The sequence below is a fragment of the Arachis hypogaea genome, chromosome 4 (genome assembly GCF_003086295.3).
Source record: "Arachis hypogaea cultivar Tifrunner chromosome 4, arahy.Tifrunner.gnm2.J5K5, whole genome shotgun sequence".
Taxonomy (NCBI): domain Eukaryota; kingdom Viridiplantae; phylum Streptophyta; class Magnoliopsida; order Fabales; family Fabaceae; genus Arachis; species Arachis hypogaea.
In genome coordinates this window covers 664,705-691,339 of record NC_092039.1, presented here as the reverse complement: position 1 = coordinate 691,339, position 26,635 = coordinate 664,705, and the positions used below count along the sequence as shown (strand labels likewise).

The following is a 26,635-nucleotide window of genomic DNA, read 5'->3' as shown; positions in this document are numbered from 1 at the left end:
TGAAAATTTCATAGCACGAGAAAATTTGAGAAAAATATATTGAAAAATCTTAGATTAGTGCAATTTAAGTTAGTTCTTGGTCTGAAAAAGTTTGATAAAAGAATATTTAAAGGTGTTAGATCTAAGTATCTAAATTGTTTGAGTTGAGAAGGCTAGTAAAAAATTATTTTATATGTTGAAGACATAGTTAAAATAATCTCAATAGTTGCTGGGAACTAGATATAGACAAATTAGAGTATTTAATTTAAACATATTTAATTTGAAAAAAACTAGAATATAATAATGATCATTTTATTCTTTAAAGTTACATGAATAACGTAGGGGTGTTATCGGTTCGGTTTGGTTCGGTTTTAGATAAAAAACTAATCGAATTTATCTGTTCAGTTTTCACAGAATATCAACTAATTGGTTTGTTATTTGTGTAGCAACCAAATCAAACCGAACTAAAAGCGGTTTGGTTTGGTCGATTTTTTCGATTTTTAAATTCTAACTAATAAAAGATTAATCTTAGTAAAATGATGTTCAAACCAATCAATAAACTGAAATAACATTACATTACATTCAAATTCAACACAATTTCAACTCATTCCAACAACTAAACATAAAACAAACACATTTGTTAAATCTAAAATTTTCATTTGAATGCATTACTAAGCCACTTCTTCGATTCGGTTCGGTTCGATTTCTGTTGAGCCAACTGAAAATTGAAAGGAACCGATCGGTTTATTTCAAAAAAACCAAAAAATCGATTTTTTCAGTTTTTTACTCGGTTGTTATAAATTTTGGCTCAGTTTTGCGGTAAAATTCGGTTCGATTCGATAACTTACACCCGTATGGATAAGTGAATTTGATTCTAGAAATTAAGAAGTGATAAATTTAGTCTCTAAAATTGCAAAATGCAAATCCCATCTCTTTTATATGATGCATTTCCACTTTTATCATTAGTCCCCTTTATTTTATGACACAACATTATATATATCAAACTTTTTGATAGCTAGGAGATAACATCTCATTATCAATGAATACTTCTTAATCAAGAAAAATTATATTATTGAGCATAGTAACATGCATGGGTTATATTATTGAGCTACATATGGGTTATAATTCAAATTCAGATTTGTCAAAATTCATTTGTATGCATGCCATGAACCACAAAAATGGAAGCGTGAGTTAGAAGCAGGAAGAAAGGAAGAAAGAAAGAATGTGTATATAAAAGTTCAGACGTGAAGAATGCAATTATACAAATCATGAAATTGGCCACATCTTTAATAATTGCTCTTCCTTTTTTAGTGTTTGACATTTTGCCTCAAATATCTTACCAACCATGTCATACTCGGAATCGTTCATAATTAAATAACTCCAATCACATAATGGCATAATGCCACTTTGACACTTTCAGTGTAGTTGAGTGAATATTACCCAACACTTATATTAATATTAACTTAATTAAATTGATTTAAAATAATAAATTTTATTGGTCATGTAAAGTGCTAGCTTTTGGATGATGAGCAAGTATTTGAATCCTTTCATTTTCACAAGCCAGCTTTCTAGCACTATTCTAAGGAATTATTTGTGGAGAGCTTTTTTATTATTTTATATTATCGTCTATATCTTCACCCAGAGAATCGAAGATATGTAATTAAAAGAATTATGGTTTTATGAACTTTGCTTATTAGCGCCCGAGTTAAGCTAATTTCAAAAATGTTAAGTGTATATTAAAATTAGTTATCAAAATCAGTTACTGTATTTTTACATATCAAATACCGACATGCAACTCACTCAACCATCACCGAACTACTACCACTACAAAAAGGACAGCAGATAACGGCAGGTTTTTAGCGACGGTTTTCAAAAACCGCAGTTACATATAATCTGGCGGCGATTGTTGCAGCGGATTAAGGAAGGATTTCCAAAAGCTTGTTATTTTGCGGCAGTTAATGCGGTGGTCAGTACTAAATACTCTATTAGCAACGGTTTTCTTCTAACTGTCGCAATATGTTTTTAACTCAAATTTTTTATGTTTAAACATTGCCCTACCTCCATCAATTTTTTCACCTAATTAAATCTCTCTTCCTCTCTTGCTCTTTTTTTTTTCTTTCATCACTATCGCATTCTCTCCTCTACGGATTCCCCTGTTTTTCCCCTACACAATAAATTCGAATGTCTGCATTTTAATTCACTTGTCTTAATCATTTATTCTCTTCACGTACATTTTCTACTCATTCCTTTTGTTTTATTTTATTTTTTTGTTACAATAGCTTTGACGGTGAATTCAACGTGGTAAAGTAAATTTGCAATTGAACCTTTTTCATTAAAACTAAGTCTTCTTTTCCAATCTACTACTATATGATAAACTTAGTTGTTTCATTAAAAATCCAAGTCCCCAACTCATCGAATAATAGATCCCACATACTATATAAGCCAATGAAAAAAATAAAACTACATTCTTTGAACTATCCTTTGGATGAGAAAACGAAATTGTTGATTCTAATTTTGTTCTTTATGAAAATCATGCATAAAATGTCTTTTTCACTTATTTTTCACTCTCGATCATTTCATTATAGAATACAATCTCCTAAACAATTACCAATATATTGTTATGAGTCTTGAGTTTTAACTTCGTACGTAGTGAAGAAGGACCTTGACCCAAAAAGGAAAATTTAAAGAAAAAAAAAAAACAAGAAGCGTATTTGATCATACTAAAATGAAGACCTAAACTTCTCTTCTAACAATTCCTTTATATGGTTTCACATTTGAACTATAAAACGAGCTTCAAAAGAAGCAAAGTATGGTAAATGATGTAAACCTAATATCTTGGATAAGAATCTCAGAACCTGGAGCCAAAAAATCACTACCCAATCAAAAGGGAACTGCTGTATCAAAATTTGACAACCTAATTTCATCAAAATTTTCTCCGACTTGATGCAAAACTTACAAGCCATAATCAGTTGGTCAATGAATTTGAACGAGTTCAATGTCATAAGCCACCCACAAATTCCGCAGTACTTTCTCCTATGCCTCAATGTTCCCTTTACTTTTACTTTTACTTTTACTCTTTCCTTTCTTAACCTTTTCCTCATTTTGATTTCCATTGGAAAAGTCATGAGCACCATCCTCCACACTCCTGCATTAAAATTATTAGAGATATTAAAGTATAATATTAGTGGATTAGGTTAAGATTAAGGGCTTGTTTGAATGAGCTTTTAACAAAAGATCTTTTTTGAGTTATCTTTTTTTAAAATATCTTATAGAGAAGTAAAAGTAATTTTATGTTTGGATATCTCATGTAAAAAGATCTTTTTATCTATCAATGATGTTTGGGTATAACAATATAAAAATACTTTTTGGTTTATTTATTACATGAAAAACATCTTTTTTTAAGGAAAACATCTTTTAAAAAAAATATAAATTACAGCTTTTCAAAAAAAGATCTTTTTTTTTTATTTTACTAGTGCTTTTACTTTTGTTACTAGAAATTTGCCAAACACATTAAAAAATAAAAAAAGATCTTTTCATTGAAAAAAGATCTTTTTTTAACAAAATAATGGCGCCCAAACATGCACTAAGTTAAATATAGTTGGAATAGTGAAAGGTTAGTAAATTATGTGTGTTTAGTAGAGTTGTTAGTGATTATTATATAATTTGATTATCAATATATATATATATATATATATATATATATATATATATATATATATATATATATATGTTTCATTTGTGGTATCAGAACATAAGATTTTCATACAATACATTCCATTTCCTTTAATATATGTGCTTATAACTTGGTATCCCGAGCCAATTTTTTCAGTTAGTGCAGCAACTTTTCTTCCTTTTTCGACAATTTTTACCCTTGTTTTATTAGTTCACCAACCATCTCAGAAGCTACTATACATCGTTCTGAGTTGAAAGAATGAAACACTGTCCGAATTAACCGCCACTCGCGCTCTCACACGCTTCCTTATTCTTGGCTGTTGGAAGTTGTTGCACTACCTTTCCCATTCTCACTGCAGCGTTTTCGCACTCCATTTTCGTCATCTTCCCAATGTTTTTGAGAAATCTTCACCACACCATTGTGTTTGCCTCACTGTTGCAAGTGCAAAGAACAAAACTTCACTGTTGTCTACTGATGTTGATAAAGCCTTTGCCAAGAAATTGGATGATTGAGATAGTAAAAATCATCAAATTATTACTTGGTTTCGCAACATATCTATGTCTAGCATCCACCTTAATTTGGACGTTTTGAAACTGCTAAAGAGGTGTGGGATCATTTGGCAAAATGCTACACCATTTCTGATCTTTCATATCAATATCAAATGCTTAAAGAACTTCACAACCTCAAGCAAGAATGTGGTCAAGTTGTTTATGATTTTCTAACACGGATTAAACGCATTTGGGATCAATTAACCTCTTGTGAACATGTTTTTTAAGATGTTGTCGATGCTAAAGCTTACAAGGATTTTCGCAATCAGACACGTCTAATTCAATTTCTCATGGCACTCACGGATAATTATGAGCCAGTCAGAACATCTCTTATTTGCAGTTACCGACAAAAAATGGCAAATTTTATCGAAATTGTAGTCATTCTGGTCACCTCCCAGATTGTCCCTCCATCAAACGTCGTAAATGCAAGCAGAAATGTCATATTGCCTCCAATTGTTCCATCTTGTATTGTCACTTCTACAAACAATTAGGCCACTTAATAACTACTTGTTCTACTCGTCCACCTCGTCCAGCTTAGAACAGGTATGACCTCGCTCCAATGCTCCTGCGCCCGTGCCTGTTATTGCAGCTGCTACTGCTAATGTATCAACCTCATTGACTTCTGATAGTCCATCTTCTATTTCTCCATCCGATATTAAGTTTTTTTCTTAAACAACTCTCATTCTCTGGTAATATTTTTGCTCATATATCCGGGAGTGGATCCTCTCCAGTGGAAAAAAAAACTGGATGGTATCCAGTGGAGATCTCATCCTTCATTGCATTCTCTCTCATATATTTCTGGTCCCACTTGTAGAATTAAAGGTGGGAGATTATACTTTATTCTCTTCAGTAACCAAAAAGTTGGAGAGGATCCATTTCCCCTATATCCACTCCTCCAAGTAATTCTAAATAGTATTTTAATTCTGGTTGTTTTAATCACATGTCACCTATGCATTATGTTTTCTCCTCTTTGTCTAGCACTATAACCGCACCGTCTATTCACATTGCTGACGAATCCTTTATGCATTTAAATTATAAAGGATCTATCTCACAATCTAATCTTCACCTACTCGATACTTATTTCATTCCTAAATTGAAGTTCAATCTTATTTCTGTGGGTTAATTAGCTGAACTTGGTTTCAACGTCAACCTTTCTATTTCTGATTGTCGTGTGCATGATCCTCGGACGGGACAAATCATCAGGACTAGATGTAAGGTTAGAAGATTGTTTGAACTTAGAAATCTTCATGTTCCCTCTACCGCAAACTTCTGTGATGTTTCTCCTCATCCACACTTCACTTTGGCATCGTTGTCTTGCTTACAATTCATTAGGAAAATTGCATCCTCTCGTGTCTAAGGGAGTATTAGGATCGGTCAATAATGAGCTTTTTTTATTACATTTCTTGTCAATAATAGACATGAATTGCCTCAGATTTACATCAACTTTGCTACTATGGTTAAAATACAATTTTCCAAAGGCATTAAAGTTTTTTGATGTGGCAATGCAATAGAATACCGTGACTACAAAGTTCTGAACATTTTTATTGAATAAGGCTCCTTGTTTGAGTTCTCTTGTCCTAGAACGTCTCAACAAAATGGTAGAACTGAATGCAAACATTGTCACATTTTTTATTCTGTTCATGCAATGTTTCTTTTCTCTTCTTGTCCTAAATGTGTTTAGGGAGAAGCTGTTCTCACTGCTGTCCATGTAATCAATCATATTCCTTCCTCTATTCTAGGTAATATCACTCCTTTTGAGCATCTCTATAATACTTCACCAGACTAAGATACTTCGGTTGTGTCAATTTTGTTCTCCTTCAACTCCATGAATATAATAAACTTGAACCTCATACTCGCCTAGGATGTTTCCTTGGTTGTGACCCTAATCATAAAGATTATCGTTGTTGGGATCCTATCTCAACAAGTTCACATATCTCGTCATGTATTCTAGAATCATCACATGTTTTCTAGTTTCTCTTCTTTAGTCAATTCCTTATACCCATTCACGTTTCTTTACAAATCCTTTTGTTAATCTTTTCCTGAGTAAAGATAATACAGGCAATGTGACCAGATCACCTCTTGAGCCTCCTGTTCATGTACCTTTTACTGTTCCTAATGGTCCAAGCTTGAACAATGATCTTACTCCTATGGTCCTTCCTCCTACATCAATCATAGTACTAGGATAAGAAATCAACTTCCCCATCTTCGTGATTATCTCTATTTTGCTACTATCCTTCACATCCATGAACCTAGGTCATACAAAAAAGCCTCCAAAGATCCAAATTGGCAAAAAGCAAAAGAGGAAGAAATTTAGGCCTTAGATAAAGCACACATTTAAGATTTAGTTGATCCTTTTTTTTATCAGAAAATTGTGGGCAACAAAATGGATATACAAAATCAAGATCGCTTTGATGACTCTATTGATAAGTATAAGGCTCATTTGGTTGCTCAAGGATGCACTCAATAATATGGTATCAATTATGAAAAAACTTTGCTCTTGGTGTTAGACTCACATCTGTTCAAACTCTTCTTGCAATTATTGTTGCCAGCAAGTGATATCTAAGTCAGCTGGATATAAAAAAATGTTTTTCTCAATGGGGACTTGAAAAGGAAAATCTACTTGAAACCTACTCCAAGATACTCTTGTTCTCCTAACAAAATTTGTCTCTTCACAAGGCACTCGATGGGCTTAAACAAACTCCTCGAAAATGCTTTGAAAAATTTAGCAATACCGTTTGCAACCTGGGTTTCACACTTGTAGTTCTCATGAGAATGCTCTTTTCATTCGCAAGTGACAAAGGTGTTGTTCTCCTAGTGTTATATGTTGATGACATGATTATTATTTGAAATGATGATGATGGCATCCCTAATCTCAAAACAAGCCTTCACCACCACTTTGAGATGAAAGACCTTAGATTTAGATCTCTTAGTTATTTTCTTGATCTTGAAGTTATCACTTCCAATGATGGCATTTGTCTTTCTCAAGCAAAATATGCATCTAATTTTTTTGCTAGGGAAAGAATAAGTGATAGTCGCAAAAAATCTACTCCTTTTGAATCGAATGTTTGCTTTACTCCTATGGATGGAACTGCATGGGATAATCCCACCCTTTACAGACAGTTCATGGTCTTGTCTACCTAACTATTACTCGACCAGATATTGCCTATGTTGTTCATGTTAGCCAGTTCTTACCAGCACCACACACTACTCATTATGTCGTCGTTCTTCGGATTCTTCACTATATCAAATGTACTATATTTCAACATCTTCATTTTTCCGCTCAATCTTCTTTAACCCTTCATGCATATTTAGATGCTGATTGGGTTGGTGACCTCACCGATCGTCGTTCTACTACTAGATATTGTTTGTTCCTTGATGACACTAATCTCGTGGCGTGCCAAGAAACAAACTTTTAACGCTCGATTAAGCACAAAAGAAAAATATTGTGCTCTGGATGACACTTCTACTGAAATCGTTGCAATTTGTTGGCTTCTTAAAGATTTAAAGGCTATTCAAGTCTTCTCCCACTGATCTCTATTGTGATAACAGAAGTGCTATTCAAATTGTCCATAATAATGTCTTTCATGAGCGCACTAAACACATTGAAAATGACTGTCATTTTGTACAACGACTTTTCATTGTTGCTATTCGTTTAATTGTTGTTGAGGCTATGGTTCAGACAGCTGATATCTTTACCAAGGTTCATCATCCTACCCGTTTTCGGAATTTAGTGTACAAACTCAACATAGTCTCTTTATCTTCCATTTGAGTTTGAAGAGAGATATTAGAGATATTAAAGTATAATATTAGTGGATTAAGTTAGGATTAGTTAAATATAGTTGAAATAGCGAAAGGTTAGTAAATTAGGTGTTGTTAGTGATTATTATTTAATTTGATTATAAACACCTATAATATGTATTTATAGCTAGAATTTTTACGAAGATGATTGCACGGAAAAAGGTTAGAAGTTATCACATATCAAGGCCATTCACATTACATCAAGATATAGAATACAAGAGAAGTTGTTGCTTCCCACTTGAGCTTAGTTTGGTAAAACTTTTACTTTTCAAAAGTAGCTTATAAAAATTAACTTTTCAAAAATAGCTTATAAAAGTTAACTTTTAAAAGATGGCTTTTTAAAAATAATAGAATTTATGTTTGGTAAATCAAATCAAAAATAGCTTTTAATAAACACAAGCAACATCAATTGCATTTTGTAAAATAGCTTTTAAAATTTAAAAATACTATAATATACATAAATGTAAGCATTAAATTAGTTAACATATGAGGTTATATTAGACTTTTAAATTTTGAAAAGCACAAGCCAACTTTAAAAAGCTTTATCTTAGGTGCTTTCAAAAGTACCCGATCTTTTAAAAGCTTCAAGCACAAGCACATGGTCTTGTTGATTTAGCAAACATAAAATGAGGAGAGTTTTTAAAAGGCACAAGCACCTCTTCGAAAAGCTTTACCAAACCAAGCCTTAAAGTGATAAGAATAACTTGGACAACTTTACCAAAGCACAAAAATATAGAATAATTCAGGTCATATTACTCATAGAATTTGTCCAACTTTGTCTTGTTCACCGTTAAAAGTTACCAAAAATCATATTATTACTTTGCAAATTTATTTTTCCCACAAGTTCAATTTAGCTTTAAAGCTCGTTAAAGTGTATTGGCCGTCTGCTATATCAAAATCTAAGGAAAACGAGTGGACTTACCTTTCACCTTCAAGATGTAAACCTTTGTTTATTTGTTCTTTCTTTCTCCTCTTTGTTTTAGCTTTTCCAGCATCCTCTACAAATGCAGGCAGTGCAACAGCAGCTACAGTCTCAACATCTCTATTAATTTGCAGTCCATTAGATGACAAATTTTATTTAAAAATAATTTTGCACTACTAATAATATCAAATAAGCACTATTTGAGGTCTCTCTTTTGCATAACCGGAAGGATAAGTGAGTTGATGTTGCAAATGTACAAAGCATGAAGGTTATTATCAACTTCTGAATGAATGCATTCAATACGTTGTGGGTTTATACTAACAAAAAAGGTACTAACTAGCATTAATTATAAAACAATGGATAAAGGAAAACTCACTCATTAACTGTAGGTTGTTTCATGTGTTCCTTTTGCCGCTCTTTCCTTTTCTTCTTGGGTTTTTCATCTTGTACATGACCAGCCTCAGAGGAGGGCAGATTTTTATCCACAGTTTCAGTTTGCTTGCTGGAAATGTGACAGAAAAAGATCAATAACCAAATCAGAATCCTTTGCCGCTAACACAACAAATTTAAGTACATGGAAGACATACAAACTCACTCATCATTAGCACCATCCTTGATTTGTTCTTGTCCTGCAAGAATATCCAAGGTCACCTCAATTTTTGGCTTATCTTGCTCACTTTTATCTAGATTTATAGAATGTCCATTAGGGGAACTCGTGGTTTCCTTTTCCTTCTTTTTCTTTTTTGATTTTTTAACATCCCCAACATCTTTCTTTTTGTCTGACAGAGCTGCTTCCCTGTTTCATGGAAACAAAACTCATGAAGGAAATAAAAACTAACAAAAACTTAAAGCAGAGAAAACAAGCATGGACACAAATTATAATATAGAATTATTTATATCACCTCTGCATCTGGCTATCTTGAATAAAATTGTTAGTTTCAAAAGTTGTTTGAACAATACTATCGCCACCATCTTTAACATTCTTGTTACTTGCATTAAATGCTTCATTATCACCAGTTATGTGGTTTTCTTCGTCGAAGATCTTTCGACGTGATTTAATCTTGTGAATAGGTGAAATCAGCGGGCTATCTTCAGAAAGGGACAGCATCTTATCCACAGTTTCAGTTTGCTTGCTTGATATTTGAGACAGAAAAGAGCAACAACCAAATCAGAAACCATTGCAGGTGACATTGAATAGTTAAGTACATGGAAGACATAACAACTCACTCATCATCAGCGCCGTCCTTGTTTTGTTCTTGTCCTGCAAGAATATCCTGGGTCATCTTGTCAATTTTTGGCTTATCTCTCTCACTCTTATCTAGTCTTATGGATTGTCCATTAGGGGAACTCTTGGTTTCTTTTTGCTTTTCCTTCTTTTTCTTTTTTGATTTTTTAACATCCCCAACATCTTTCTCTTTGTCCAACACAGCTGCTTCCCTGTTTGAAGAGACAAATTCATGAATAAGGTAAAAAAAAAAATTGCAAAAGATTATAGCCAAGGAAAGCAAGCATGCACACAAACTATAATTTATAATTGGTGACACTCACCTATCCCTCTGACTATCTTGAAGGACATTGTCAGTTTCCAAATCCGTTTGAATATTACCATCACCATCATCTTCGTAGTTCTTGTTCCTTGCATCAAATGCTCCACTATCACCGGCATTAATTTCGTCATCTGAGATCCTTTGGCGAGCTTTAACCTTGTAAAGAGATGAAATCAGCAGGCTATCTTCGTTATCACTTTCTTTCATCTGGTCATCCATAGTATCATTTACAATTATTTTTTCCTCAAAACCCCCATCACCATCGTCATCTGACTCTACTGAATAATACTTCTTCCTAAGCCGTCCAAATTTGCTTTTCTTACCTTCTGGTTTGTTATCATCAGAAGCTTCCTCTGCAGTCACAACAGAAACAGCCATACAGATATCAAACCAATCGAGTTTTAAAAATCTACCTACCTATCAATCAGCGAATCATCTCTAACATGTACAATAATAAAAGTGATGTCACATGTGGTTATGAAACTTAATCATTGGTGAATATCAAAAGACATTGGAATAATCGAAAAAATAATGAAAGATTAAAAGGTACTCTATTACAAGAATTAATATCAAGTGGAGAAAAGTGGAATGAAAAAGTAACAAACACAAGCAAAAAATTAAGAAGGATGAACATTGAACGTGCCTCCATTGGAAATAGGAGATGGCGGGAAAACCTCCGGATTAGGATCATCATCAATAAAACTATCGTCCAAATCATCTTCATCGCTGAAATCCGACCTCTCATTCTCTGTATCAGCAATATCCTCCCCGTATGACTCTCTATCGATAGTAGCTTTGGAAACAAAAAGCATTTTTAAAAGAAAAGGAAAAAAGAAAGGCAAATGCAGTTGGGGAGTGAAGGATACGAAGAGTCTCCATGGAAGATGGCTGTACGAGAAGTTCTGCCAAGATAGTAACCGCATAGATGAATGCTGCGAGCTCCGATGACGGTGAAGACAACTTGATCGACTTCCTCAAGCTCCAAATTCAACTGCAATGACTCAGTGGTTCCAGGATAGAGAGAGCAGAGATACACGGGGCTACTATTGCCTACGTTACACTGCAGCGTGCTTCTTGTGGTCGCATTACCGAACCCTAATGTAGCCTGAAAAAATGAGAATGAGGTTGCTTGAATTGGAGCAACTGAAAATATAAAGGAAGATGTGTTAAGTTACCATTGAAATATGGAGGCGTCCTTTGGAATCATCATAGTTATGGATAAAAGGCCTTCCAGATTTGACCTCCACTCCTACATCCACCAAAGAGTTGAACAGCGTCGCAATCGCAGAAAAGAACAATCAAGAGTGAATTAACTTATACTTACCCCAGAAAGCCATGTCTTTTCCGCGTTTCTAAAACCCTAAGAGGGTGTTTAGAATGACTTCGAGCCAGGAAAGGCTGACGGTGATGACGAAGGTGATCAACTGCGACTGTGGGCCTATGGAATTTTTTGTGAAGCGAGGGTTTGAGGTGATTGAGAAAATTGAACGCCGCATTCACAGAGGAGGAGTAGCGGTATGAAAATGCAAAATATCTCCCGCACCCGCCTTAGCGGATTTTATTTCAAATTTTCAAGAGTAATTGCCAAACAAAAATTAATACGCATATCAATTTCCAAAATTTTTATTTCGGGTAATTATCTATATCAGTTCCTAAGAATTTAAAAAGCAGATATTTTAGTCTTCAAAAAAAATTAGAGTGAACTACTAACTCAGTCTCTGTCCATTTTGCAGAATGACAAAGCAAACCCTGACGAATATTGTAATCCGCTTCAGTCCCTGTCCTATACTTCTGTGACACAAGGCGATCTTTGTTGGTGAATTTCCAATAACTACAGTCGGAAAACGCTGAGTTGTCACGATGAGTGTGTGTTAGCTTGCTGATGTGGATGAATGCTGTAGACGTGGACACCTCAAATGGTCAGCGGGTTAATTGTCCACATCCACGTCAACCAAAACGACCTCCATCTTCCATCTTCGCTCAACTGCTACGCCGGAATAGAGGAACGGCCACCACCACCCACCTCCGCCATCCCCAACGCCCGCACCCAGAGCAACTGGCGGTGGAGTAAGCAAGACTTCTTTTCAGAGCCCTCGTCTAAGGGATCGCCTCCTTAGCCGCTTCTTTGACAACAACGAGCTCAACATCCTCCCTCACGCTAGCGAGAATCCCATGCACCGCTGCTTCACCGCCTGGGCTCACTTGGTTCACTTTCGGCTCCATCATTAGCTCCAGAATCTTCGTAATCACCGGCTAGGAGGCCCGCATCGACGCCGGTCCCGTCATCGTTCTCGCCTGCGCCATCTCTGGCTTCTCCGCTCTCTGCTACACTGAGTTCGCAGTCGAGGTCCCCGTCAACGGCGGCTCTTTCTATTTCCTCTGCATCGAGCTTGGTGACTTCATTGCCTTCCTTGCCGCCGGAAACATCCTCTTCTAGGCTGTTGTAGGCACTGCCGACCTCGGCTGTTCGTGGTCCTCTTATTTTGCCAGTATGTTCAAGAACGATCCGGATTTCTTCCAGATCCGGGAGAATTCCTTCCAAGAAGGGTTCAACATACTGGATCCAATTGTTGTTGTCGTTTTTTATTGCCAACGGTGTTACAATGAGAAGCACGAGGAATACCTCAATCCTGAATTGGCTCCTTCCATTGCCACTACGCTTGTTATTGTGTTCATCATCGTAGTTGGATTTGTTCATAGTAAAGTCTCAAACCTGATGCCATTCTCGTCATTCTTCTCTATGGGGATGAAGGGAGTGTTCAATGCAGCTGCGGTTGTGTATTGGTCTTATACAGGCTTCAACATGGCGGCAACTATAGCTGAGGATGGCGGAGTTTGGTTGGGGATGGCGGAGGTGGACGGTGGTGGAGGTTCCTCCATTCCGGCGTAGCAGTTGAGCGAAGATGGAAGAGGAAGGTCGTTTTGACAATTAACCCCCTGACCATTTGATGTGGATGGGGATAATTAACCCCCTCACCATTTGACGTGGATGGAGACAATTAACCCCCTGACCATTTGAGGTGTCCACATCTGCAGCATTCATCCACATCAGCAAGCTAACACACGCTCACCGTGATAGCTCAGCATTTTCTGATTGTAGTTACCAAAAATTCACCCACAGAAACTGCCTTGTGTCACGGAAGTACGGGACAGTGACCGAAGCGGATTACAATATTCGTCAGGGGTTGCTTTATCATTCTGCGAAATAGATAGGGACCGAGTTGGTAGTTGACCATACCGTTTTTTACACTGGTTTTTTGTTGAACCGGTTCCACCGATCGGTCTAGTCCAGTTTTCAGAATATTGATAAAATCTACAATTATTCAATTCAAGAAAGTGACAATAACATCTCGGATAAGCAAAAATAAAACATAAAATATCAAATCCAGTAAAAGTAAACAAAGAATCAATAAGGAGTCATAATCTAAAATGTCAAAATAAAGAAACTAACAAAAAAAATTCTAATAAAAGTAAAGTTGTAGAATAGTAAATACAAAATAAACAAAACTGGGACAAGATTAGAAATTAAATATAAAGATAAATTGATGAAAAATCTTCAAAATTCAAGCTAAAAATTCTAATACATTGTAAAAAATAAATGTATGTTGTGTATGTGCATTCCCTTTTCATGTTTGCTTCATATCTCCTCAAGAATAGGTTGAGATGGGCCAAAAATGACCCCTAAATCACAAGTCACGTGTCTTTTTTTAATGAGGCACGAAATCAGAGTTGTGCGTATGCACAGGGGTGTGTGCGCACATTAACGAAAATTTCATATATGTGTATTTGCACAGGGGTGTACGTATGCAGCATCCAGCTTTGCTTTTTTCGCAAAATCTCTACTTTCGCATGCTTTCCTTCCATCTTTTCTACCCATTATTGTTTCCTAAACCTTAAATAGTTCAAACAAACACATCAAGGCATTAAAATGGGATGAGAATTGAAATTAATTTGAAAATTTTAAAAACCTAAAAAGCATGTTTACTCAATCAAGCTCAATTAGAAAAAAAATCACAAAAGCATGCATTTATAAGGATTAAGTGCAAGTTAAATATATAAATTTCACTCTCTTCAATCCAAAATTACAATACAATATGAATTTATCACTCGGCCGAATTGAGAAAGTAAGTAATAGTCGGGATTAATAAATTAGTAGACAATCATACACACTTACAAACACACAACAATCCATACTTCAATACTTCTCCTTCAGATCTCAACCAATAGAAAAGTTTGGTTGCTCTTCTTAATCTTGTCACACGATCGTCCTTTTTTCCCTTTTTGTGTCTCTCCGAGCTCGTCATCAATATCACTTCCATTACCATTGTTCTCCTTGCTACCGCCATTGTCGTGATCCTTACTATATATTTAGCTCTCGTTTCTGCCACTACTTTGCTCTTCGTCGCTAAGACCTTGTTGCCACCATTGCTATATCCCTCGTTGATTATATCTTGATGTCACTTCTCTTTGTTAATCAACATTTTTCACCGAATTTGGTTATCTTGTCTTCGCTCAATTTGTTCTCTCCATCACGTCACTGCCAAATTGCATCATCATTGTGCTTCACTCTTTGTTGCTAAGGGTAATGTTGGGCCCAGGGTTTAATAAGAGTGACATGAAACAAAGGAGAACGTTAACAACAAGAGAAAAGCAAGGGCATAAGCAAGGAATGCTTGATGATAGAATTTGTTAGAATATAATTAGGATCAATTAATATTATTTAGTATATCTGAATATTTATTATAGGAGATTACGTCTTTATTATTATGATTCTCTTAGTACCTATAAATACCCTTTTATATTGTATCATTCTAGACAATTTGAAAAGACAACTTGAATACACTCAATAATATACAAATCCTTTCACCGTAGCTTTTGCACTTTTTTTATGCCATTATTCTTTTCCTTTTGTCACTCCTTTGATGCTTTTTCATCTCACCGGCTAGCCTATTTTCTCTGTTTTGTGTTTTTTCGAGTCAAATGATCAAACACTATTATCATCCGCTGCTTACCTATTCTCATGAATAAATCATATAGTTTTCGGTCTCTCTCGGCAGTTCCGTCTGTATTCTCTCGTGACAGTTCCGTCCGTGTTCTCTCGTGATAGTTCCGTTTGTGTTCTCTCGTGACAGTTTCATCTGCGTTTTCTCATGGCAGTTCTGTCTGCGTTTTATTTGTGTTTTCTTGTGGTAGTTCCGTCTGAATAATTAGGATCAATTAATATTATTTAGTATATCTGAATATTTATTATAGGAGATTACATCTTTATTATTACGATTCTCTTAGTACCTATAAATATCTTTTTATATTGTATCATTCTAGACAATTTGAATAGACAACTTGAATACACTCAATAACACAAATCCTTTCTCCAGTTAGTCTCTTGTTTCTAACAGAAGTAACAAATATTGTTAGATATATAATTTTGTTATTTCGTTGTTATGAATGAGTTTTTCTCCTAGGAACTCGTTTGAAGAAAAGGGATACGAAGGATATAAAGTATGAAATCTCTACTTTTACATGATTTTCTTCCATCTCTCCAAGTAATTATTGTCTCATAAACTTTAAATAACATAAACAAACATATCAAGACATCGAATAAAATAAAAGTTGAATTAATTTGACCATTTTAAAGGCATAAAAAATATGTTTAATCAATTAAGTTCAATTAGAAAAAATTTACAAAGACATATATTCCCAAGAATTAAGTGTAAGTTAAGTTAATAAATTTCACTATTTTTAACCCAAAAATTATAATATAATATAAATTTATTAGTCTTCCATTGGGCCAGTCATAAGATGGAGGTGGGGGTGATAGTATTGGAAAGGTATACTCAGATTTAGTTTCTATAGAGTTGTTTGGAGCTGGGACGTGGTTGAGCGTATTGTGGTTGGTATGAATGTTAAAGGTAGATTCATACAGATATGGTATTTAAAAAAAGGTTCATAACCATAGCAAGCAATAAATATCACTATTTCCGTTGAATTGGCGTGCATCATAAGGTGATTGTATTCATGAAAGGGTGAAGGAGGTTGATGCCAGGAAGATCGTTCATATGAACACGTACCTCTCTCATTTGATTGTATCTCCTATGGTATGAATCATAATTGAAATTTCTATTTCCTACAACATCCCAACAACCATATAATTCCAAAATCATAAGAGTAGTTTGTGTTTAAGAAAAAATAAAATAAAAGCTACCAAAAAATTAAAAAACCAACCATATTTATAATGTTTACACTATTCATAATAGTTAACTACTAGTGCATTAATGAAGGGCCAAACGTCGGTTTATAGTTTTTCAAAAAGAATTGCTTCGTCAATAATATTAAATTGCAGCGACGTATGTGTATTCTCGGTTAGGAGATTAAGGGGGTTGGAGGTAAACAAACAAAAAATTAAATTACAAGAAAGTAAAACTAACAACTAAAGAGAATGTAAAGGCTAAAAGACACTCCTAGCAAGGATTGAGAATGAAAGATTTATGTTCAAGTCATTGACCACAAACATGGCGATTACTTAGAGTTAATCTCATTTAGTCATCACCAACATCGGGAGAAAGTCAAATAGGCATAGTTAGTCTTAATCCATAGGTTTTACTCGTCAATGGAAACAAGAACAACTAACAACCATAAATCATCAATCAATATTGGACATCAACAACTCTCGTGTCACTAACCACGATATGACAGTTACAAGAACAAACCCAATTAGTCAACCTCTAATGGTGAAACAAGCCAACCGGGTTTAATCAATTTATGTCCACAGGTCTTACTCGTTAATGAAAACGAGATTAATTAAAATCTCCAAATTGTCAATCAACTAGGATATTAGTGACTCAATGTCACCTCAATCACTCAATTTCAAGCCAAAAGTGTAAAAATCTATGCTAAAACTAAGAAAGACATTTTCACAAACACTTCAAAAGCATAAAAGTAAAACATGGTAAAATAGTAAGAATAATAAAATCTAAACTATCAAATGCAATAAATCAGCAACAATAATTAAAATGAGCAACAATAAGCATGAAAATATAAATTGCATTTAAAAAAATAAAAATCAACAAGAATTCATGAATATAAAAGCAATAAAATAGAGGAGATTAACAAGTAAACTAAAAGAATTAAGATGTAAGAATCATTAAAGATAAAGAAAACTAAATTAAAACAAGATCAAAACCTAAATCTATGGAGATAACTAAACCTAAAACCCTAAATTTTATAGAGAAGAAAGAGTTTCTCTCTCTAAAAATCTAACCTAAAATATGGCCTAAAACTATCCTAATTGCTTCTTTCTTGATCCTCCTTGAGTTTGGCATGAAATACTTTAGAAATGAGCTGAATTGGGCTTGAAAAAGCCTGAAATCGCGACCCATGTGTTCACTTAAGTGAAATCACGTGCTGGCAGTCATGCATACGCATAAGACATGCGTATGTGCAATATGAAATTCATGTGTATGCATAAGGCAGGCGTATCATGAGGTGCTCCAAACTTCATTTCTTCATAAATTCTCTACTTTTGCATGTTTTTCCTCATTTATTCAATCCATCCTTGCCTTATAAGCCTGAAATTACTCAACAAATACATTAAATCATCGAAAATGGAATTAAAGTGAATTGAATTTAGCAATTTAAGGGCCTAAAAAACATGTTTTTACTCATTAAGCACAATTAGGAGGAATTCACAAAACTATGCCATTTCAGTGAATAAAATCAGGATAAGTTGATAAAATCCACTCATTTCAATATAAGATAAACTATAAAGTTGTGGTTTATTAAACTCCTTACACTTAAATAATAGCATGTCCTCATGCTAAATATCAAGAAAGACAGAAAAATGGGTATTAACATTTATTTAATACAACCTATCTAAATGCAATCTATCTAAATGTATGCAACTACTCTACCTAATACTATCTAATTATCTATATACTTTATTTGCTCCTATTTACTTTGTCAATATAATTCCATTTCCAAGAGAACATATATGCATAGAGGGCCAAAAGTAATAATAACCAATTCAATTCTACAATTGATTGAGTTATAGAAAAGAATTTAACTTGCAAGATAAGAGATAATATCAGGTAGAAACATAAAATTGAGCAATCGAACCTCTCACCGAATATGTATACACTCTAGTAGCTCAAGTGTATAGGGTTGATTCACTCAATTCTCCTCTAATCATGCTTTCTAAGATTTGTTATTCATCTAACATTCAACAATTATTCAATGTATGCATACAATTATCACGAGGGCTTTTCCAAGGTTGTAATGGGGTTAAGGTAAAGGTAATGATATATATGGCTAAGTGAGCTAGAATTTGAATCTTTGATTAACTTAAGCTCTCACCAAACACATATAACAACCTATACAATTCTAATATAAAAATCTCACTACCCATTATTTCACTTTTCACACACTCATGCATTCTTTCCAATTCACGTCCCATATATATTGTTATTATTACTTTTCATTGGGTCTTTGTCATCTTTTTATTGCTTTTTTTCTTTTCTTTTTCTCTCTTTTTTTTTCTTTTTCTTATTCAAAGTGAAATATATACACAAGTGTTAATTCATATAGTTTACACAGTTAATACATGAATAAGTACCTAATTTCTAAGATTTTCAATAAAAATACAAAACACATCTTTATCAACCAATGTTTCCAAATTTTTATATACTTAGAAATTGTACACTCTCACTAGTCTAAGGTAATAAATCTCCAAATCAGGGACATTTATTAACCATCACTTAAGGCAAGTAATGTACTGAAATTAAGAATTAAAGGAAATTCAATAGGTTAAAAGTTGGCTAACAAAGATAGATGAAACAGTAAGACTATTTGGGTAAGTGAGCTAATTGAAATAATAGCCTCAATCATATAAATACATATATACACAGAATAATGGATATAAAGAATCAAACAAATCAAAGATTACAATTATAGAAAGAGAATAACACAAAAAAAGATAGTGGTTAATATGATGTAACCACATATTAAGGCTTAAAACTCACAAGGTTGTGTGTTCTAGCTCAAAAATCATGTTCTACAATGCATAATTCAAAGCAAGATTCAATAAAAAATATCAATTCAAATCAATTAGAATGTCAATGCGCTATATAAAAAGAGGTTTTCTTGGAAATTTCATTAATTTTACTAAACTTATTCTCTCTCTATATATAATGTTATTGGATGAAAAATTAAAAATCTTAAGTTCATTTCCTAATTTCAATCAAACTAAATCATCATGTGTATAGGAAATTGAACTAGGTGCAATTATCACCTTGTCTAATCATAATGAACAATTAAAGACTAAAAGCATATCTACAAGCCAAAATAAAAGTGCATCAAACAATAAAGATACTAGTTATGTACAAATCAAACTAATAAAAGTGCCATAGACTAAAAAAAATACTCAAAATAACAAGATAAAGCTAAAAGTGTTTGGAATAAAACATTTCACCTAAAAAGATTCTCGTCGATCGGTCAGACAATCTGTCTCCCACTTAGCACTTTTAGTTATTGTCCTTAAATTAGCATTTTTGTGAATTCTTTGTCAAGAAGGCTTGTGCTTGAACTCATTATCCTTGAACCTCAACCAATGGTTGGACTTCCAATGATCTTCAAAATTTTCAATTAAGTGCACCAAGTTTTGATAAAGTTTCACACAAATTCGGAGCCCCCAAAATTGATCGCATGATGTATACCAGGATCTCAAACCTTGTTTCTACACCAGTCTTCTTGTTGACTCGTATGATTCCATCCGGGTGGCAAACACTCAGAGCTCTCACTTAAGCACTCAAACATCCCTCGAAATCCACTCAACTGAGCATTACACCAACCACAAAAATCCAGCTTCAAAGATTTAACCTTAACGAACCTAGAATGATATTTTCAACCACTAACCGTATCTTTTTTACTCTTGAATCCACAAAGAGCTCTAAACTGACTATCCGTCTCAATCAAACTATATTCAAGCGGGATAATAAAGCTTAAGGATAAGAGTTTTATCCATTTAAATGAAGAAATGGATGGTGATTTAGGAAGAGAGGTTTCTAATGGCATTGGCAATGTGATTTTCACTCTCTTTTGCTTCTTTTGGGTGATCTCTACCTCTTTACAAGTCTCCTCAAGCTCTATTCTTTGTTCAACTTCTCCTAACTCTTCAACCACTTCTTATGATTCCTTGATCTCAACCTCCTCCACTTGTTGCAAGTCATGCTTCAACTCCTCTTTTTTCTTTCGAGGTTCCAAACTCTCTTCCACTCTGCATGCTCCAATTGGACTTGGTTCTTCGAATTCATCTGTGGAAGTGCTTGAATTATTGGAATAGTGTATTGAGGCTAAGTGAGATAGAGTTTCAATTAAGGTAGCCATGATGTTTCCTTGCCTATCTTGGATCTCTTCTTGCTCTTGGAGGAACAATTAGAGTGCCTCCTCCATTGAGGATTGTGGAGAGAAAGAGAGTTCTCAATTGGGAGAAGGTCTTTGTATATGGAAAGTGGTTCATATTGGTGAGAATATTGAGGTGATATGTATGAGGATAAGTGTTCAAAAAGTGTTTGAGGGTATTAGTATTGGAAGGGTGATGGTTCTAAGTATAGTTCATATGGTTCTTCATGAGGCACATAAGGTTTGTGGCATGGTAGATATGGAGTTGGATTATATAGAGGTGGTTGTGATAGTGTGGGGCTTGAGAATTTTGTGGTTGAGGACTATGTTATGGACTATGTTGAGGGTATGGTTTATAGGCATATAGTAGTGGAGGTTTATAACAATGAGAATCACCATATTCATTGGATTGGTATGCACCATGAGGGAGATTGTGCTCATAGTAGTCTGGAGGATGTTGTTGCCATGAAGGTTGTACGTATGCATGTGACTCCTCCCTTAATTGATTTTTCGTCCCATAATGCAAACTGACATTGAAGTTACAATTCCCTACAACATAGTTACAACCAAACTCCAAGCCAAAAGAGTAAGAATTCATAGAAGAGATAGAAAATAAAAACAAAAGATATTAAAAAATAAGAAAAACAAAATCCTAACTACTAACAAAAATAAGAAAACAACAAAAAAGCAAACTATTCATAATATTCACATATTCACAATAGCCAATAACAAACACACAATTGCAATTCTCCAGTAACAGTGCCAAAAACTTGATGGAGGGCCAAACGTCAGTTTAGAATTTTTCAAAAAGAATTACTTCGTCATTAGTATAATTTTTAAACCAACAAATGACCCTAATCAAAGTTTAAATGACTGTGACAATTAAAATCAATAAAAACCAAGAATATTAGATCTTGGACTGTCTCTCAAATGTGCGTATTATCGGTTAGGAGATTAAGGGGGTTGGAGGTAAACAAACAAGAAATTAAATTGCACAAAAGTAAAACTAACAACTAAAGCGAATGTAAATGCTAAAAAACACTTCTGGCAATAATTGAGAATTAAAGCTTCCTGTTCAAGTCATTGACCACAAACATAGCGATTACCTAGAGTTAATCCATTTAGTCATCCCCAACATCGGAAGAAAGTCAAATAGGCATAGTTAGTCTTAATCCATAGGTCTTACTCGTCAATGGAAATAAGAACAACTAGCAACCCTAAATCACCAATCAATATTGGACATCAATGACTCTCGTGTCACTAACTATGATATGACAATTACAAGAGCAAAACCAATTAGTCAATCTCTAATACTGAGATAAGTCAATCGGGTTTAATCAATATCAATCCATAGGTCTTACTCGTTAATGGAAACGAGATTAATTAAAATCTCCAAATTGTCAAACAACTCGGGCATTAGTGTCTCAATGTGAATATGTAAAGGCCTCAAATCTATCCATCTTATGAAATGGTGCTAAATTGGAGGGGTTTCATCCTCGGGGGGGTCTTAGACAAGGGAATCTCATGTCACCCTATCTTTTTAACATCTGTATGGAGAGGTTGCTACTTTCATTGAATTGCAAGTTAGTTTTGATGTTTGGGAAGCTGTGGCCATCTCCTGGGGCAGGCCTCGGTTGTCCCACTTCATGTTTGGAGATGATCTTATCTTGTTTTGCAAGGCTAGCAGGTCCCTAGTTCAGAATGTCATGAAAATTATGGATCTTTTTTGCAAAGTTTCAGGTACGAAGGTAGATCTTGAGAAATAAAAAGCTTTATGTTCCAAGAATATCTCCAATAGGTGTAGAGAGGTCTTAACCAGAGTTTCTCAGATTTGGTTGACTAATGATATGAGAAAATGCTCAGGTGTTAACATTGGACATCCCAAAATTTTTAGAGCCGGTTTTGTGGATTCTTTGAATAGAATCAAGTATAGATTGGCGAATTGGAAAGTTAGGCTTCTCAGTAGAGAATGTACACTTTGTTTGATAAATTTGTAGCATTTGCGTTACCTAATTATGAAATGCAAGTTTCTTTTTTTCCTACATCTTTTTTGCAAGAAAATTAATGTTGTAACGATGACTTTTCTTTGAAAACGAAAAATTGATGAAATGTGCCTAAATCTTGTTAAGTGGGATACTATTATTACCCCCCGCAAGTTCGGTGGCCTAGTGTTAGAGATACGAGACGTGTGAAATTGGCCTTAATGGATAAACATTTGTGGCAACTCCTTCGAAGTTCTCATAAGCTTTCCATAAAAGTTTTGATTGATAAATATTTCGAACGATTCAAATTTGGATGCAAGGGACCTGGTTCATGCTTCCAAAATTTGGCGAGATATCATAAAAACTAAGAGTGGGATGTAGGGGGGACTAACCTGGAGTACTGGTTCTCTTGATCAATTCTTTTGGTTCGATTCTTGACACACAAACGGCTGTGTTTGCCAGTTTTGTTCCTCTTGTTCATATTTCAGATACAACCTTGTAGGTGGAGGATGTCTGGTCTTTGGATCACTGGAATTGGAATGTTCTGGATACTCCCATTGATGAAGAGTATAAAATAAAGCTGTCTAATATCTTCCTTATATGGCATGGGAAAACCGAACCTGAATGGATTTAGTATAGCTCTAACAACAAGGACTATTCGACTAAGAGTGGATATTCCTGGCTTTTGCAAAAGAAGATTGCTTGGAATCCAACTGATAATTATCTATGGCTTTGGTAGCTACGAGTTCCGGAGATAATTAAATTTTAATGTGGCTTTGTATCATAATGTTCTGCCAACTAGCTGGCTTCGGTTTTGCAGAGGATTGGCTGGCTCTTCAGTTTGTCCCAGGTGCATTTCTGATGAAGGATGATATTTTCCATTGCCTTAGAGACTGCGTTAAAGCTCAAGATGTGTGGAATCACCTAGGTATTGGCCGAAATAGAGATGATCTCATCATGAACTTCCATTACTGGATCCATTGTAATACTAATGCTTATGAATACTTCTTTTCGGTTGCGCTGGGGTAGATTTTGCGAGATCGTAATAATGATGTATTTAATGGGAATGCAACTTGGAATACATTAAATGGTGTGTATTTAATTAAGCAAGCAGCCAAGGGCTTTAGAGAAGCTTTTGATTCCAATCTAAGTATCTTGGTCTCTCAAAATATGGCTGGGTTTGGATGTATTTTTTTAGACAATTTGGGTAACAGGATTTATGGTTATTCCGATGCTATTTTTGTGGGTACCAGTGTTCGTTGTGAGCTGTTTGGTATTTTTTGTGGCCTTTGTCTGGTTGGGACTATGGGTTTAGTGAAGTCATTTGTGAAATAGATTATTTTGAGGCGTTCCAGACAATTAATTAAAATTCGGAATGTGATAACTGATGCGTGAGCATCTTGTCTATCTTTTTCTAGTGAATTTGCATCTAATTTGTTGAGTTTAATTAAGAATTAATTATATTTTAGCCACTATGGATGCTATTTTGAGTTTTGTGCAATTTTATTTATTTTAGGTAGCATTCGGAGGGATTTGATGAAGTTTCTGCAGAGAAAAAGAAGAAACCAATAAGATGACCAGCGAAGATCGACGCGGACGCATGGCTCACGCGACCGCGCGGAATGGAGAAATCGCAAATGACGCGATCGCATGGACTGGAATCTGCACAAATGACGCGAGCGCGTGGGTGACACGGACGCGTCACATGCGCGATCTGCAATAATTCAGAAAATGATGGTTACGAATTTTGGGCTGCTTTGACCCACTTTCCAGCCCAGAAAACACATATTAGAAGCTGCAGAATGGACAAATCAAGTGGTCCCCAACCATCAACTTATGATCTGTTAATTAATTCGAATTTAAATTCAAATCTTATCTTTGAGGAAAAGATATTATTTTTAATTTTTGATTTTAAACCTATTAGGATTAGTAAAAAATAGAAACTCTGTACATTTAGACTGGACCAGATTGTTACCAGAACCCTTATTTTTCTTTTCTGAACCATGAGCAACTAATCCTTCATTGTTAAGGTTAGAAGCTTTGTCTATTTGTATGGATTTATTCGTTTGATCTTTCTAATTTAATTCATGTATAGATTTATATTTCAATAATTGTTTTCGCTCTTTACTTTATGAATATGGATGGAACGGGGGTATGACCCATGTTCTAATTGAGTTATTGTAAAACTTGGAAAAGCTCTTTACTTGAACAACAGCTTGAAAACATATTATACTGAATTTCTAATTGTTTGTATTTAACGGGATACGTGACATATAATCCCTTTATTATTGGATAATTAGAATTCTTTTGGCATATAAACTAGAAATTGATCATCACCCTCTAATTGGAATTAATTGACCAAGGAATTGGCAATTAATGAATTTTAGATGAGACTAGGAAGGTCTAAGGAATTAGGGCCTAGTCACATATAGTTTGCCATGAAATTATATATTGCATAATTAAATTAGTTAGTGATAAAAATAAATCTGGAAAATAGATAACTCTGAAACCTTAACTGCTTTCTCAATATTTTATTCCCAACTCATTTATTTGTCTATCCTTTTGATATTTTAAGTTCGAACTTAAACCTTTTGAACATCTCAAAACCAAGTTTTGCTTGCCTAACTAATCCAATCAATCAATCATTGTTGCTTGATCCATCAATTCTCGTGGGATCGACCCTTACTCACGTAAGGTATTACTTGGTACGACCAGGTGCACTTGCCGGTTAGTAAGTGTGGGTTATAAATACCGCACCAATAACCTTAACATCGTTAAGAAGATCCTAGATCTTTGCAGGAGTTGAAAAATGAGTATGCATTAATTCAGCGTACTGCTAATGCTGTTGCTGATCATATGGCTAAGTATGCTGCACGACATGTTCTTCTGCATGCGTAGTGGTTGTTGCCTAGATCGGACTTAGGCAAAATTATTGCAAAGGAGGAAATCTTTTTATTTTAGTGTTTTTTGTTCTTATTTGGTTTATTTAGTCACAAAATCATCTTATATACACAAAAATATACACTAGTTATGAATTAAAACAATAAAGCTCTATATCTAAACAAAATATTTAACCAAGTATAACGAAATTGTTATAATAACTTTTCAAATTATGCGCCTCTTTCTCATTCTCCTTCCCCGTTTTCTCCTCCTCCTCCTCCTCCTCCTCCTCCTCCTTCTAAATTTGCGCACGTAGATTTTTTTTTTCTTCTTCTTCTTTATTGTCATCACCAATAGCACCAATATTTTGCAAACATGTTTATTAGTTCTATTTTCTCTGCTACCATTATTAAATAATTTCGGTTTATTTCTTAATTTATTTCGGTTCATTTATGTGTTAATTGAGGTTCACTTGATGCTGCTAATAAGTATTGACTAATTTTTTATTTTTTAAATAATTTCAGTTTATTTCTTAATTTAATTGAAGTTTATTTGGATCCAGAAATGAATTCGATATGTTTTTGTTAATAATTGAGACTTTTTGACTGTTTGTTCAAATCTGAACTAATTTAAGTTAATTTGTTTGTTAATTGAGGTTCACTTGATACAATTGATAAGTATTAACTAAATTTTTTATTCTTTAAGTAATGTCGGTTCATTTCTTAGTTTAATTGAGGTTCTTTTGAAAAAAAAAACATATATGATAGCACATGAGAGAGTTGGTGGGTAGTGAACCAAAAAATGAAAATTTCAAGAACTTTTTCGTCAATACACTGTATCTCTCTTACTTTTCTAGTGTATCTATGTATGTATGAACAATGTGAGCCTAGTGAAAAGTCTAATTTATATAGGGA

At 34.3% G+C, this 26,635-nt stretch overlaps 1 protein-coding gene across 4 annotated transcripts; it reads right to left on the bottom strand.

Annotated features, from left to right (window-relative positions):
• Nucleotides 1-2,689: 2,689 nt before the first annotated feature.
• On the bottom strand, nt 2,690-12,046 carry LOC112795564 (uncharacterized). Of its 4 annotated transcripts, none has more exons than XR_011880832.1 (11): nt 11,792-12,046; nt 11,643-11,716; nt 11,334-11,572; nt 11,111-11,247; nt 10,469-10,820; nt 10,148-10,357; nt 9,823-10,053; nt 9,508-9,716; nt 9,297-9,422; nt 8,921-9,023; nt 2,690-3,124 (listed from the first exon to the last, which is right to left on the bottom strand). XR_011880832.1 is itself a non-coding variant. In XM_025837559.2 (11 exons), the coding sequence occupies exons 1-11, from the start codon at nt 11,802-11,804 to the stop codon at nt 3,013-3,015; spliced, it is 1,815 nt and encodes a 604-aa protein (XP_025693344.1). In that variant the 5' UTR covers nt 11,805-12,046; the 3' UTR covers nt 2,690-3,012. The 4 variants fall into 4 exon arrangements, 1 of the variants encoding a protein (XP_025693344.1); XR_003818034.2 differs by having other exon boundaries at nt 9,516-9,716; XM_025837559.2 differs by having other exon boundaries at nt 8,921-9,040; nt 9,516-9,716.
• Between the last annotated feature and the right edge of the window lie 14,589 nt (nt 12,047-26,635).